This window comes from Neomonachus schauinslandi, chromosome 16 (assembly GCF_002201575.2).
Source record: "Neomonachus schauinslandi chromosome 16, ASM220157v2, whole genome shotgun sequence".
NCBI classification, from domain to species: Eukaryota; Metazoa; Chordata; class Mammalia; order Carnivora; family Phocidae; genus Neomonachus; species Neomonachus schauinslandi.
The window spans coordinates 18,895,643-18,912,531 of NC_058418.1; the positions used below are offsets into that span (position 1 = coordinate 18,895,643).

Genomic DNA, 16,889 nt, shown 5'->3' on the forward strand with positions numbered 1-16,889 from the left:
AGGCAGTATTCTCGCCAGTGTCAAATGGGAAAGTAAGGCTAAGCCTGGAGTAACATCCACAAGGTCACCCAGCTAGGCATAGGCGTGTGACCCAGGCCTGAGGCTCTAAACTAAAGCATGAGTCCTACCCAAGACACTGGGCTGCCTCTAAGACAGGTAACACAGCACGAGGACCTCAGCTGTGACAGCATTTCTACCTGGGTGTAGCATCTCTCTTGTAAAAGAAATAAGCTATGCCTGTCTATCCAGAAACAAGATTATTCTTTGTTTCTGAAATGAGAGGTCAATAGCATTTTGGGGGGGGGTAGGGGAGGTGATGTTACACAATGAATTAGTGAGAGGACGAGGACTGAAACTGGGCCCAATGAGTATTAGATGGCCACCACTTACTGAGCGCTTAGTCTGCGCCAGTATGTTACACATAGTATTTAATTTAGTCCTCATGCCTGTCCTGTAAAGCAGGTGCCTTAATTATCCTCATTTTAGAAAAGATAGGACCAAGCATAGCAGGGTGAAATAGCTTCCCCAAGGTAATAAATGCCGTAAGTCAGAGAGCTCAGATTCAATCCCAGGACTATCTGCCCCTGGAACCAGGGCTCTTAACCAGTACTTGAAGCTGAACTGCCCAGATCACACAAATGGGTTCCGTGAAGGACTGGAATGGAAACATAAAAAGGAAAGGCAAGAGCAAAGAATAGTTATACATACTGCAGAAAATCTGTTACCTAACAGGCACATTAAAATACCAATGCACCTGTTCTGCCCTTGTGCAAAGACTAGAAGTTGTGCAACAAGGCACTCTAACTCTGGAAGAAATTCATCATTGCTCCTGGTGAGCATGTTTCTTAACAAAAAGTAGGTAATCAGAAATGTGTAGGGCATGGATTCTGAGAAAAGAAGCCCAAACTCTGACCAGTAAGTGTACAGGTGGCAAAACTGAATGAAGCATATATGCAATTAGCTAGAAAGACTATGGTGATTACTTAGATTAAATTAGATCTCAAGAAGGTGATGCTAACTAGCTTAACTTAAGGCAAGCAGTATTGCCAAGGAAGAGAAAGTCCTAGAAGCATACCAGAATACAGTGTGTTAATTCACAATCTCATGTGGATTTAAAGTATTTAAAGAAGGTCAAAAAAAGAGTCACAAGATTTGACAGTTTGAAAATAAGACTTATGAGAAAATGTTGGGTATAATTACAGGGAGGGGGACATATGACATTTCTCCTAAGACATAAGCACTCAGGCCAAACCCAGTGACAAAGCGTAGTGTGAATAAACCTGGAAAGTAACACACGGAAGTCGCTCTGTTGTAAGAGGAAGAGGGTTCTCATCGTGTGTTGCCCACTGGTAGGAAGACCCTAGGACAATCACAACCAATCCTAGGAATCTGTGAATATTTTAAGAACATAAGAAAACATGAACTCTAGGACACCGAAAACTATCAAATTTCATCTTTAAGCTATAAGACTAATCTACTCAGGTAGATGAGGAACTCTTCTCTACAAACCCAGAATCTTTCATAAACTTATCATAATTGTATACTTGAGAGTTCACCTATTTATTGTTTATCTATAAACTTCATGAAAAAGGCATAATATCCTTTTTATCATGACTAAATTCTAAGAGCCTAACACAGCTCCTGGAACATAGTATTTGTTCAATAAATACTTCTCAATGAATCTAAATGAAGAGTCTAATTCTAGACCCCAAAAATGTTATTTTATTCTTGCCTGGATCACATGAATTTGGCACGGTATGTCATTGCATTTAAAAATAAAGATACCCAAAATATAAAGGCAAAACTTTCTCCTCTTATCAGATGAACTAGTGTTCCCTGTTTCCATCATGTTCTTCTAAATACTTCCTAGTGTAAATCATAAATGATACATGCTAAGTACCACCTATCACTCCTCAGCTGTAATTTCTGGCATGGAGTTATTATTAATAATGGTTAATGGCCTTCACTGTATTCTGGGGAAAAATCTTTCTTAGGGATCCTAATTTTAAAAATGTTTGAAATAAAAACAAACACACCCAGGCAAGGCCAAACACCTTCCATAGAGCTATGAGACTCTGCAAATGAATATACTGTCTGAAGAGTGATTATAAATAAGTTTGCAAACTAAACAAATGTTATAAATTTAAAACCATACATATACAGACATACACTACAGCATCAAATAACAGCATTTTCAGGCACAGTCTGTCAAGTTTTCACTTAGCTACTAATACAAGGGAATTTCCCACACTCACTCGTGTCATACCTATATAAAGACTGAGGAGAGAAGTTAAAAAGCGAAACAGGTTTTGATAAGCCATTAAAAAAGTTCATGTCCGTGGCCTAGCGCAATTAGTCATGGTGACGGGCTCAGCTTTGAGCAGCCTGGTATTCCGTCACGGCTGCAAGTGGAACAGATTGCTCTGTGACAGCTGGACAAACTTCTGCAAAAATGTTTGTACCTTTACTACATGAACACGCAGCTTATTCTCAAGAGCTGAAGTGTACTTAAGAAATAATGGTTTCTATCTTGATCACCTGAGAATGTCTTTTTTTTTTATATTTATTTTATTTTTTTATTCTTATGTTAATCCCCATACATTACATCATTAATTTTAGATGTAGTGTTCCATGATTCATTATTTGTGCATAACACCCAGTGCTCCATGCAGAATGTGCCCTCCTCAATACCCACCACCAGGTTAACCCATCCTCCCACCCCCCTCCCCTCTAGAACCCTCAGTTTGTTTTTCAGAGTCCATCGTCTCTCATGGGAGAATGTCTTTATTTCCTGAAAAGAAGTATTAGACTTGGCTTTTGTGAAAAATCAAGTAACGAAATTAAATTAAATGATAGCTTAATTTTCAAAAAGAGTCTTCCATGGGGAATTTTATTGCTTTTAAGTTTTTAAGCATCTTTTGTTGGAATATGGAGTAGTTAAACCACCAAATTACTGAAATGTACTCTAAGCACTGAAGATTACTATGATAATTTATATCCACGTGAAACCGAGAACATCAAACTGACAGATGTAGGTATCTTCCTATATTTCAACTAGATGAAATATAGTTGTCCTAAGACTCAAGCTTAAAGTTCATATTCCTGAACAAACTAAACAACACTCATGAAACCAGCAGTGAGTTTCTTTGCCCCTAACTTGTGTTTAAACAAGTGTTATGAATCTTTAATTATTTTTTTCTTTACTGTAAAATATTCTAATATAAGCATTAAAACCCTAGGATCATCACACTTACCTGTATGGCTTGTCAGAGTTATGGATTCGTCTGTGGTTTCTAACACCGACGTATGTTGTACTTGTATAATCGCACACATCACATCTATACTGTTTCTGGACTGAAGACTTAGTCCCTAGGCAAGGAATTGGAGAGCTTTAGCGACATACACTGATTAGATACAAATGACATAATTTCCACTGTAAATGAGTATTTATAACACATAGTATTAACATTTCAATCAAGGCTTTCTCATTTAATAAAGTTAACAAGTTTGAACATGGCTTTCCAGGTTCTCCTGCAACTGGACTATCAGCAGATAGAAAATGAACATCACCTGACCTGTAAACATAGATACATTGGGTTAGTTTCTGCATAACCTTGTACAAAATGCTAAAATATAATAAACTTGAAGCCAGCTGCCCTGCTGACTGTGTAGCAGCTGAGTTAACCAGAGATATACTGTTAATCTGAAAGGTGTTGATCTAATTGACACTGGATACACTGTCTTAAGGAAACAGTGATTTGCCAACAAGCTGTGATTTAATACTATAACACAATATTATACAGTACGGCTACAAAGCCTCCATAACAAACTCCAGATAAAAAGACTAAAGCTTTTTTATCCTGTGGGTTTCCTTTGTTTATAACTGAAAGTCAGCTGTTGGTGCAACAATGGAAGGAAAAACCACTGCAAATTATTCAGTGCTAAATAATGTTGTATAATCATAACTAGCAAACTGGCAGGTGACAAGGACAAGTGTTATCACTAACGTGAATACACGACTCTCTGAAATCCAGAATACGTGGATCCAATGGAAAAGAGGCCATGTTACCACCCTCACTCTGCAGCAACAGGGATGGGTAATTTTAATGAGGGTAAGCCTGATTAAATACAAGCTGGATGCCTTGATCATGTAAAACTGTTCCTGAACACTCTCTTTACTCTTCTGTAAGCACAAAGACCGCAGGCCATTCACAGCCTGACGGCTTTATATTCAGAAACAAAGCAAGCATGGAAAGCTGGAGAATAAAGCAGAGCAGGAAGGAAGCTTAGGTAGAACACTAGCACACAGTGCGGAATCGTAAAATTGGTGGCACAGAAGAAACCCACGCTGAAATTTTAACAAAACAAAGAAAATCCTTAAGTTAAATTTAAGCTTTCTAAAACTGAAATTTTCTTTTGCCTGTAACTACTTTTGCCAGGCAGAAAAAAATGTCCTAATTTCCTGGTGTAGGTCTACAACATTAATATATACACTAATCATAATTATAATGTAAGTATTACTCTTAATTGGTAGGTTAAAAACTCAGACTTGATTGTGAGTGGCATTGTTCCAAATTCAGTTTTTTAAAAAACCCTGAAAAAATGAAGTGTGAAATACTGGATAATGGTTTTGTGTGAGAAATATTACAGATCAATGACAACTAATAAAAACGACAGATGGAAAAAACTTAATATAGCACAGAATGAGAGCCCATGCTACTTCAAGCAACTGTTTCCAACGGAAAGAATATTAGATTTGAAGTTCAAAACTCTGGGCTTTGTCCTTGCTCTTCCACCTAGTACCAGGGTGATCATGGACAAAGCAATTTATCTTGTGAGGACTCAGTTTTCTGATCTACAAAATGGAAATTCTAGAACCTTTCAGCATGGTTTACTTAGTGAGCAGAGAACTCTCTATTCTTCCTTCACCGCAGTCTGCGTGTCACCTGCATGTTTGTGTCAGATCTCTGACCTGTCCCTAGCTGCAGACTCCCCTGAGGGCAGAGATCTGTGTGTTTTGTTTATGCTGAACTTCCAGAGCTTCGCGAATTGTATGTTTGCAATGAAGAACGATTTAATTCAATTTCACAAAGGAGCACCATATGAAAGTGCTTTGGCCGTGGCTCTAGTAGAGCACCCGTGCCGTCGCCTGACATCCCCGTCAGTACAATTCTGTCTGCCTCCCCAGCTGCGGTCCTTACAGGCCGATGCCTTCACTGGACTCCTGGCAGCTAGCTCAGGATGGGCACTCCATGCCTTTTGGCAGAACGAATGTCTGAAACACCATTATGCTGGGTCTCGGAGTCAAAAACATGTCCCAAGTTATCTGTGCCATCAGAGTGGGCAGAGGCTGGGGACCACTAAGGCACACATCCCCCAACTTGTTCATTAACTTTACTAAATGGCTGAAGAAGTTTTAGTAAAACATGAATTTCTTTGACCTTCTTTGTGAGCTAAACACTTGTTTCTTGGCCCGACAACCAGATTTCCAGAGATCTAATAGTGAATTAATAAAGTATCAGCATAAGTATGCAGGAGGTTATCAGTCATCTGAAGTGTTATACTACTATGACAGAGAAAAGTAAATGGAGCAAAGTGAGGGAAAAACAGACATGGCAAAAGCAATTTAAAATCCATATATTTAACCCCCAAAACAGAGTAGAATGTACAAAGAAAAGACGCTGTAAAATGGAATATGATGGACAGATGCTGTTGCCGTAAAGCTCAAACTGGTTACTTTAATTCTGAGCTGACATTTTTAATCTTTTTTATTAAAATTGTGAGTTCTAATTTGTTAACCCATTTGGACAGTTTTATTAGTTACTGCTTTTGAAGATGGTGCTAGAAAAGACATATTCCACCACTAGTATTAACCGCAGGTGGTGCCACTGAGTAGTATTTACTTTATTCCTTCATTAGGGATTTATGGTCCAATGACATCAAATGTTTTAATGTCTCCTTTAAAGGGGGATATGGAAACATAATGAATTAAAATAAAAGGAGGCACTTAGGGCTATTTTGTTAAAAGGAAACAAAACTGTTTTAGCTCAGCCATCTATTGCAGAAACAGATGCTATGTCATAAACTCCTTTTGTTTTGGATAGTTTTACAGGGATGACATCTGTTTGACAAGGGAATTTTGGTGCTACAGTGGTGTCAAAATCAGTTCTTTCAGAAACATTCTTGAATCAGTTATGCTTTCTGGGGTATAATTTAATGAAACATTATGGTAAAACATTTTACTCTGCAGTTGTTTCTAACTTTAATTCTTAGGAAATCTAAAAAGGAAAGTCACCCCAATATGTTTTATTTCCCATAAACACTATGTATCGCACTTGAGACATTTAAAGTATATCAATTTAAGAGAGCTGATGCGAGGAAGCACAGTTTATTACGCTTTATCCCTAATTCTCCGGATGTGGCATCTGCCTTTTCATGGAACTCTAAGTAAATCTTTTGATTCTAATATTCCTATTAGCAGAAACTTGGCCGACTGGTACCTAACTAGTACATAAAAAGATCTTGTGCTTTTTTTTTTTTTTTAAAGATTTTATTTATTTATTTGAGAGCGAGAATGAGAGAGAGAGCGAGCATGAGAGGGGGAGGGTCAGAGGGAGAAGCAGACTCCCTGCCGAGCAGGGAGCCCGATGCGGGACTCGATCCCGGGACTCCAGGATCATGACCTGAGCCGAAGGCAGTCGCTTAACCAACTGAGCCACCCAGGCGCCCCAGATCTTGTGTTTTGTGTTTTTTTAAAATAATGCAGATGAAATCTGGCAGTCATACTTGGGTAAGAAGAAGATCACAGCAGGAAGCCTCACTTAAAGTTTGAGGTGGGGGCCTGTCATCTGCAAAAGCTGCTATGTTCTCAGTGGGTCAACTGGTACTGAGAGAGGGAAGGGCTTGCTTTCCATGCTGCGGCTTCCCCAGCTTGCTCGTATGTCACCCAAGGGTTTATGCTGGACTTGGCTCTTATAGGACAGCATAAAATTTCAACCTATTATCTACCCACACTGTCGAAGCTGAGTACTTACTAATACAGTATTGCATTCAGTACCTCAGGATATCCTCAGGAACACAGGTAAGATTCACTCCGCAGTGTGAAAAGAGAGAATATATGCAGCTTTAGTCCTGAAATTAACCCACATGACAACTAAGGGCTTTTTATGAAAACTTCATATGCTGGTCATGCAGCCTGTACAAAAAAAATGCACGATACCTTCTTGAACACATTTTCCATCAGCTGTATCACCGGCAATTCTCGACTCATTAGAACTTGCTACTGACAAGGTATCTGGAAGACTATGTTGCTCTCTCTCATGGTTCCTCAGTTGACTCTAAAAAATTGAGAAATATTCACATGTAACCTTCAATAAATGTACTTGCACTGTTACTAAGAGACTGTAGAAGCAGTTAATTGCTTTCACGGCCTAGTACCTAGAACACATTACCAATATTTTAAAATCAAATGTGCTAAAAGATTACCTGACTTATTTGACAGTTTATGAGAAGAAATACACCAGGGAAATCACAATCTCATCAAAAAGGCAGTTCTTCTCGCATACTCTGAGAGGAATCCCTTGCTATCCCCTGCTTATGAATGGCATGTGCATACTTACTTACATACCGACCTGCCAGCGGAGGGAAGAGCAGGGAACTCAGAATAACCCAATACTTTCACAAAAATAAATCCAAACAGTAACTGCTGGACTCCTGCTAATTTTTGCCTTTCAATATCAACTAAATGTGTAAGAGAGACCTAAGTGGAACCTCTCCTCCACCCCCACCAATCAAAAATGCAGAAGCCGAAGAAACTTCTGGAACTTGCTTTTGCTGCCCGTTTGGATGCACTACTTGTCAAGTAGCCTGAGGCCACTTTAGAATTCCATGAGGGCAATCCAGGTAGGCAGTGAATCTCAGACTCAAAGGCTTTTTTATTCCTGATTACCTTTTTACTACCAGCTAGCCCCCAACTCTGGGAAATCTGAGGGAAAAAGCCTACATCCTGGTTACCCTCTTAGGACATTCCCCCCCCAACAGTCAACTGGCACACTGGAGAAGAAAAGTTCAAAACTAATGATTCAATTAATCCAGTTTCCTTTACCAAAACAGTATCTCATGCTGGTTGTTAGTTTTAAGGTAGCATATAAGATGAAAAGCAGTCAAAATAATCCTTGAAAGTCCCTTAAACTGCCCATAAAACAACACATGTGGCTCTATTTCCACTTTGCTGTCTTTCATTAAGTCCAACACAGGTTATTTTTCCTCCTGCAATGACACAGATTGCTACTGGCTGGTTGTGTCGCTGAAATGAATGACCTATATTTTGGGGCCACGGAAGATGAAAAAAAGTTATTTTTTTGCACTGATGATGTCGGATTACATTTGTGTAAATCATATGTGTGTACATTCCTCCATTGTACACTCCCTTATAATTACCCTGCAATTTAAAATCAACACATTTTTTAAAAAAAGATATCCACGCTAAAACTAAAGCAGTAAACACAGAAACTGTTGAGGAGGCGGTAGGCAGGGAAAACAATCCTACACCAGAAATTCTGAGGACCCAGATTTCAGTCCCAATTTTAATACTAATTCAGTTGGGATCCCCTGGGCAAATTATCCAACTTTTCTGGGTCTCAGTTTCCTTATCTATAAAATGAGGTGGTTGGGCTCTCTCTACTGGGTTCCCTCCTGGCTCTAAAAATTCTCAGGTCCTCGGAGTGATTTCATAACTGATGCTTACCTTATAATGAAAAGATTCTTCACACCGCTTGCACTGGTATATTCTTGCTTTACAGTGGTTGATCATGTGGTTCTCCAGATCTTTGCTGTTGTCAGCTATGTGCTCACAGATGGGACACTGATATGGCTGTCTCTGCCGATGGACTCTCAAGTGCTGCTTGATGTAGCCCTTGTTTCCACTGGCGTAATGACAAAGGCGGCAACGGTAGGGCCGATCGGCATTGGGGATGTATTCCACCACACTGCTTCCCGACAAGCTCGTGTCGCTGTTGGGTTGGCACTGGGCATTGTCCTGCAACTCTTTCAAAATGTCATCATCTGAAGCATTTTGGTCTGTCCTTTCCCTCAGCTTTTCAATGACAGTCAGTAAGGACATGCTGATGCCTGTCTTAACTTGCCCATCTGACAATTCCTGCCTACCCTCTGGGAGTGCTACCAACGTAGAGTTGCTTTGGTTAAAAGTAGTTAATCCATCTGCAGAGTTTTTGAGTGGTGACATCATTTTAGAATATGCTGCCAATGTACTATCTACTTGCCTTTGTCCGGTGTCTGGATCTAAAAGGTTTATATTCCCGTAGTGCCCGAGGTTGGCCCTTGTCAGTTCTGCAGCTCTTATAGGCATCGTCACGAGGGCTTCTGCAGCTAATGAGTGTAGTCTGAGAGACTCAGAATTTGTTCTTCTTCGGCCTGGTGGGGCATTCTCATCAGCAGCCAGTCCTTTGTTTATTAACTCACTGTCTTTCTTCTCTGGGCTACTCCAGCCTATGATCAGCCCCCCGATATCAACAGTACATTTATCAGCACGATAAACTTCATCTCTTCCTTCACACCCAATCTGGGATTCTGTCGGGCTCAGGTTTTTTCCCTCTTCGATTTCAGCATTCATGAGGAAATGTTTCTGTGAAAGAGTTTCTTCAGCACTTGGCAGACGCTCCACGATCACATTAACATGACCTTTTTTATTTGGGCTGCTACTAATGATCTTCTGTGCAGATGAAAGTAGACTATCAGCAATCAGATTCTCCTCCACATCAGAAATCACCTCTAGCATTTCTTCCTCGTTAGGGTCAAGAGTAACTGACTGACCAAGATGAACTCCTCCTTCTGCACTCTGTTCTAAAGGAGACGAAGAGGATAATGTTTCTGAGCTGCAAATCTGCACTTGTACTGAAGGCCCATTGTGGATACTCAGTTCATTGTCTCCAATAGCAATGACTACTGCATCTAGCCCACCAGGGTCAGCAGCCACTGAGGAGTCCAGCAAGCCTAGGGGCTCGTTTTCATTTTCAAAGATTGGATAGGAGCAATCAACCTCCCCAGCATGCTTCCAAGCATGTGTTTTCAACATTCTCTGCTGGCCACAGGTATAACTACAAAATAAGCATCGGTACATGCCATACTGTTCATATGCGTACCATTTCCTCTTACCCATCTCCTTCACGGATGCATTTTGGGCAGTATGAGTTTGCGGATTGTCCGCACTCAAGGCGTTATCAGAAGTGGTTTCATTCTTTCTTTCTGTGGGTCTCTGAGAGTTGGAGGGGCTTACACAATGTTGGGCTTTGGACTGAGTGCGACCGTTGGCATCGTTTTCGTGGTCATTTACCACATGAGCTTCAAGTTCCTCTTGGCTTTTAGATGTAATATGGCACTCTGAGCACATTAATATCACTTCATTCTGCTGACCATGCTGCTTGATATGATCTTTTAACACAGAGAATGATGATGACAGAAACTTGCAAAGGCTACACTGGTAGGACATAGCCTTCCCATCATTCTGGGCAAGAGAGCCAGGGGTAAAATGTATCTGTGACATCTCAGCCCTTCTAATCTCGGCAGCAGGTGACTGGGTTACTTTAGCTGGAATCTCACAAAGTTCCTGGGCTTCAAGAGAGTGCGCTGTAGCACTTGAACGTGAGCGCTTTTTCCCAATTAAAAGACATTTTTGTGACTTTTCATGTTCTACTATCTTGCTTAACTTCTGGATTACATGGATCAATGGATCTGTTTTAACTTTTCTTTGTTCATCAATTTCCAATGATGAACTGATGACCGTTTCAGCAGTCAATATAGCTTCCTGTTCTCCAATATCTGGCACCAACATGGCAACACTGCTGCTTTCTTCCATATCTAGAAAGGATAATATACAACAGAAAGAAATGACCAGGTTATAGGTATCCCAGGTGTGTAATTACAGGAAATCAAAGCTAATCCTAAGAGTTTAAGCCAATCTCCGTATTCTCTGACCTGGGAGCTCCGTTATCAGTACACCTGGCTATCCCCAACAGAGACTTCAATTGTTTACAACTGTTCTTTGGAGTGCCCTATATTAAGACTGATGATGATCTTTCCATCCATTTCTTTCTTTGGAAATGACTAACAATTTGCATCTCCTTTTTCTTCACTTTCTTTCCCCTAGACATCTAACTGGGCCCAATCAGTACTCCCTCTCTTTTGCCCAATGCCAAAATCAGGACTCCTATTCCTTGACTGAAGGAACACAGGCATTACCAGGGCATGTGGAACCACCTCAAGTTACTACAAAATACCACTCTGTAAAGCCAACACATGATCGACACAACTCTTGGGAGACAACTTCTTATACCAAGTATAATGGTAGTTTTATTATTAAAATCATAAATTTGTTTTTTTCTCCCCAAATCTTTGGAATTATGAAAATATAGTCATGAACCTCTTGTAAAGGGCAGAGTGAATTTTGAGAAGTACTATGCAAACGAAACGACATAAAAGCAATGATCTAGTTCCTTCTTTTACTTCCTTCGATTTATCTTCCTGAAGATAAACCACAAACTATGCTGTGGTTTTTTCCTAGAGGCCATATTAGTGGTCAACTACTATTCATACGAATGTATTTTTTTTTTTTTTCTGAAAGGGAAAGGGACATCAGAGAAGGAAAACAACTGATATCGTAGTTGCGTTTCAGGTCTAAATATTCAAAGTCCTTAAAAGGAAGCCGGCGTTGGTGGTATAGTGGTGAGCATAGCTGCCTTCCAAAGTCCTTAAAAGGGGTTCTCTCTAAGTTCTAGCAATGCATTACAGCCAAGGAAGTTACAAAACAAAAAATACTCACAATATCTTTCTGCCTAAATCTTGAATCCTCTATTTCCTGGCAGTACTTTCATTTCAAACATTTCCTTTGGCTCAAAGTGAGATTAATTTGTTGACTTGGATCACATTTTTCAGTTTAGGCTTTTTTCCAGCAACAAGTTTTGTTTTTCCACATTTTAGGTGCATTCTGGAGTCTTACTCACAACATTCAATAAATGCCAGCAAAATTTTTAGTGGCACCAGCTATAGACCAAAGACCATACTATTCTTAAACTTCAGTTGCAGGCTCTGAATTCTTATTTTAGGAGGTGAATAATGGCTTCTCTCCCCTCAGGTGGCTGAATCAACATGGAAGGGCCCTTCAGCCCCTGCCAAGATCAAACCTAACTCCTGCTAGACCCTACCAGCACTCTGACCAGCTGCGGTGCCAGTCCTCCCATATCTACTCTTGGCAACAGTGATGGCTTTTCCTCTCTGATTTTCTGCTCTTTCTGGCACACAAACTTTCTATATCTAGGTCCACATCAGGCAAAAATGCAAACATTTTATTCTCGGTTTCTTTAGTACTACTTCTTCCCTCCTTCCCCCATATTCTGTCCAGTGTGATCAGCTTTCTTTTCTTTTCCATGTCCAACTGCACTCATGGCAGGGAATGCATTCTATAGCCAGTACAACAGTGACTGTTACCCCAGCACCCAGACCACTGGCCCTTTAGCCACTCTCTTCCTTAAACAACCTGAGGGCATTACCTCTAAAAAGACTATGGAGTTCCTTTCCATCTTTGTCAAATAGGAAGATCAGTATTTTTAAATCTCTACACTCAATCTTAAGTCACTAAAGAAGGGACCAGTATGGGAACAATTTGTTTCTTTAGGAAAATCCTTAGTGACTTTTACTGCCTGAGAGTTTCACATTTTTAGGCCAAAGGGCACTGTGGCTCTTTCTGTGACTACTGATTTCCCTTTAAGGTCACTCACTTAAGGCTTTATTTCTTTCATAACAATTGTCAAATGCAAATTGGTTAAGTAATTGTTAATAACAGGAATCCTTGGACATTTAATTTCTTGCACAAGATCCGGTGGTCTACTGTAGATCTAAGGTCTCCTTCTCCATGAAATGTGACATCCATGTAGGCTGATTGATAGTCTGCAGGTTAACAAGTGAGTATTTGCTCAACAGACTGCATACCCACAGGGTTACAAAGTTGATTCATGTTATCCCTCTTCTACTTAATGATAGAATAGGAAAGAGAGCAGTGCAAATTGCTCCCTGTGGATATTTCAGTGTGTAACCTTAAAAAGAAAGTGAAATGAAGAGGAGGAGGAGTTCATCTTATCTGAAGAAAAAGACTAATACAAAAGAAACTGACAAAACATTCAGATTTTAAAAGCTGTGTCTGCTCAGGCATTAAGAGCTAATGGAAATTTGCAGCAGATGCTCCAATTTTCCCTGAACATTTATGTAAGTACCTCATTTTAGAGGCTGCATACATTTGGGGATAAGTACAGAAATGGCAGCTATAAAACAGATATGACAACATAAAATACATTAAGAAACACCTGAAAAACCAGTTTGAGTCCACATGGCAGAATCAATATACAAGTTAAGTCTCATTAAAACAAAAGTCTCTGTTAGAAAGGTTGGATAAACAGTTCATAATAGAGTATACACAGGGAGGGAGTTAAGCTGACCTTAAGGCCAACCTTTTAAATTTTCACAAAAATTTCACTTAGGTCACCCATGTGCACATATATATGGGTTTCCACGTCAAGTGAAGTAAAATTTGGGGGGGAAAAAAAAAGAGATGAAAATAAGGAGTACAAATACAATCCCAGTGGCTCAATAATGACGACAACATGGATTATGAACATCTGCATACTATCCATGGCCTTCAAGAGATCAATGTAAATGCAACTTTAAAAATTGACTATGGTCAAGGAGGTCAGGGAGGGAAGGGGGGATACAGTAGGATTGGTAAATTTTGTAACTGAAGTTGAGTGATGAGTATCTAGGAATTCCTCATACCATTCTTTCTACTGTGTGTATGTTTAAAACTTTTCATAATAAAAAGTTATAGTAAAAATTGTTATGTACAAGGCATTAAGCAAAATACAGTATGGGAAAAAAAATCACAGTACTCATGGTTTAAAACTGGGTTGACTGGATAGGACAAACATATTTAGAAGTTAAAAAGAATTAACAGCTTTTAAATACAAGGTAAAATAGTCGGAAGGCAACAGTCAATGACCAAATCCTAATAAGAACTGAAGAGCTAATTTTGGTCTAGGAAGGTAAGAAAAGACTTTTTGAAGAGGTAAGAGGTGCACTGTATTCCAAAAGACGGCTATGCCAGAGGTCAACCATTTGCCCCTCTGGGCTCACTGTCTCCTTTTCTCCACTGTGCTCTCTTCCCCAGGAGGTATTACATCATTAGACTCCCGTGCCCTCTGGTTTCTGGTTGCCAATGTAGAGCCATGACAGGCGATCAGAGGGAGGTAGCAGAGTGAGATCAGGATATTCATGTCCTTGATTCCCTCCCTCTAGGTCACCTGGGATTGGCCATGTTCCTCAATGGAAGGCCATTCTCTCTAGGCGAGGGGGCTCTACAAGACTCTCCTGGTTCTGGTACCTCTTCCTTCTCCTGATGTTGCTAGCTTCAAGTAACTGCACTGTCCCTGTGGTTTGCCGATACAAGTCCTACATCTTTATTAAGAGTAACTTTGTAAATACATCCTCCTTGAATTGTCCTAATTAGAGTGCTTCAGTTGCTCTTCTGGAATTCTGTTAACACAAGGGTAAGACCGACAAGGAAAAGAGCCACAACATTATTATATTTTCATAAATGAGAATAAACCTGCTATCTAGTGGTTAGAGAAAAGATCAATATGGCTGAACGGGAAAGGTTTACAGAAAGAGGAAAGACTAGAGGCATCACCAAAGTAGGGAGCTTCTTGTTTGGAATCTTTAGACATAACAACATTAGACAAAATATACCAAATTGTTACAAATAAGTAACTGTAAGTTGTATCCCCAACCAGAAAAGTTCAACAATCCTTCCCACCCAGTCTCAAATCTTTCCTAGGCAACAGGACAGGTTTCCCTGGCTATCTGAAAGTAGAACCTTCCTATGAAATCTTTTAGAAGCCGAAATGATGTAAAGTGCATAAGGAATTACCATTAATTTATATGGAAGAAGTTTTGCGTGTTCCCCAAACCAAAAAATAACCTCTCTTAGGCTTTCCTGATACCTCAGGACACACCTTGCTAAAGAATGCACAAAATAAATCAAGATAAAGCACAGATGCTCACAGACACAGTTCGAAGCTGTGCCGCCTTGATGCTGAGGCGCTGAGCGCAGTTCCCGGGCAGGGAAGGAGCTTGGCGGGGCCACTCTTGCCGCTTGGGGTATGTGCTGCCTCTATTAATGGCTCACTGCAAAACAAAGATTGAAAACTACTTTCACTTTTTGTCTTTTTTTTGTATAAGTGAAATCTTCGGGTTTCTTTCAGTACTTTCAGTTAGAGAAAGTAGGTACTATTGTGGGTCTTTCATAAAAGCAAAGTGGCAGAAAGCAAACTGAAAAGTGGGGGAGACCTGTATTCCACAGGCAAAAGCTTCTAATTAATGTCTTTCCAAGAAAAGAACCAAATTATTTCAGTTATCTTTCTTTCCTTATAATTTACTACTTGGTTTCTTTGTACATCTAATTAGTTCCTTTCAGTTCTAGAGTAGGGTTAGGATAAGTAAAATCAAGTTGAACAATTCCTGTGGGCCTGAGGGGGACTGGAGAAAGGCTGTCATTTTCTGTGCGTGTGCAAAGGCAGTTTGCTATTTTATAAAGAAACTTTTCTTTCAAATGAAGAATTTGTTCTTTTCCAACTAAACAAAGATTGTGTGAAGTATGGCCAATTTCCCATTCTTCTAGATTATCCCAATTCTAAAATACAAAACATTTTGCTCCAGCCAAATGGCAGAAGTTTCTGATCTAGAATACCCTGTTAGTTGCGTGACCTTAGGCAAGTCACTGTTTCTGTGGGTTTTATTCAGATTCCCCAGATGTAAAACAAGAGACTGGTACTGGATGAACTTTCATGTCCCCGAATTGTAAACTGTCTATAAAAAATTACCTCGAGATTGCTTACACATTATTTATGGATTTATCTTACTGTCAGCTATAATTTATTTGAATCAAAATCTCCTTGGCGGGGCTCCTGGGTGGCTCAGTTGGTTAAGCGATTGCCTTTGGCTCAGGTCATGATCCTGGAGTCCCGGGATCGAGTCCCGCATCGGGCTCCCAGCTCAGCAGGGAGTCTGCTTCTCCCTCTGACCCTCCCCCCTCTCATGTTTTCTCTCTCTCTCTGTCATTCTCTCTCTCAAATAAATAAATAAATAAAATCTTTAAAAAAAAAAATCTCCTTAGCTTCATCTGATTAATTGCCACTAAGAAAAAACAGTATAAATATCGCAAGTACATGAATTTCATAATCTAAAATTTCTTAGCTGGCATCTAGCCTGAGAGAATATTCTAATTTGGCAGCCACGGTGAAGACATAAGGTCTAACTAGCATTAACCAATATTAAGATTTAACATTTATTGGGCACCTATAATGTGCCAAGCACAGTGCTGGAGACTACAAAAGTAAGTAAGAAGAAATCCTTGCCCTTGAAGTGCTCACCATCCAGGGGGCAGTGCCTATGTAGACTTTGTGTATTATTCATGTTATTTCTGGTAATAGTAGCCTCTTTTTTGCAGGTAAGGAATCTGAGGCTCACAGATGTATAGTAGTAACTGGCTTAAGAATTGGAATCCAGGCCTATCTGATTCTAAATCCCCTTTCTTAATACACCAATTTCCCTCTTACATCTCAGCGAGAACAACAAATATGTATAAAGAATCAATAATGAAAAGAGTAACAGCCCCTTACAGCTAGGTTGTATCAAACGTGTTAGCATGTTTGATCTTCATAACGCTTTGGAACAGGCCAGGTGGGTGTTACACAATTTTACACATAAGGAAACACTCAGTGTGGTTTAAGCGACTTACCCAAGGTTACATGGCTGTTAAGTGGCAGAGC

At 39.9% G+C, this 16,889-nt stretch overlaps 1 protein-coding gene across 1 annotated transcript in view; it reads right to left on the reverse strand.

The window, feature by feature from the left end:
- Positions 1-15,225, reverse strand: part of ZNF507 (zinc finger protein 507) — a 35,756-nt gene extending 20,531 nt beyond the window's left edge. Inside the window, exons 1-4 of the mRNA XM_021701049.1 lie at positions 15,124-15,225; positions 8,747-10,875; positions 7,220-7,337; positions 3,255-3,369 (exon numbers count right to left, since the gene is read on the reverse strand). Coding sequence (XP_021556724.1) covers positions 3,255-3,369; positions 7,220-7,337; positions 8,747-10,873 — 2,360 coding nt within the window. The 5' untranslated portion in view covers positions 10,874-10,875; positions 15,124-15,225. The remainder of the gene's footprint in view (positions 1-3,254; positions 3,370-7,219; positions 7,338-8,746; positions 10,876-15,123) is intronic.
- Between the last annotated feature and the right edge of the window lie 1,664 nt (positions 15,226-16,889).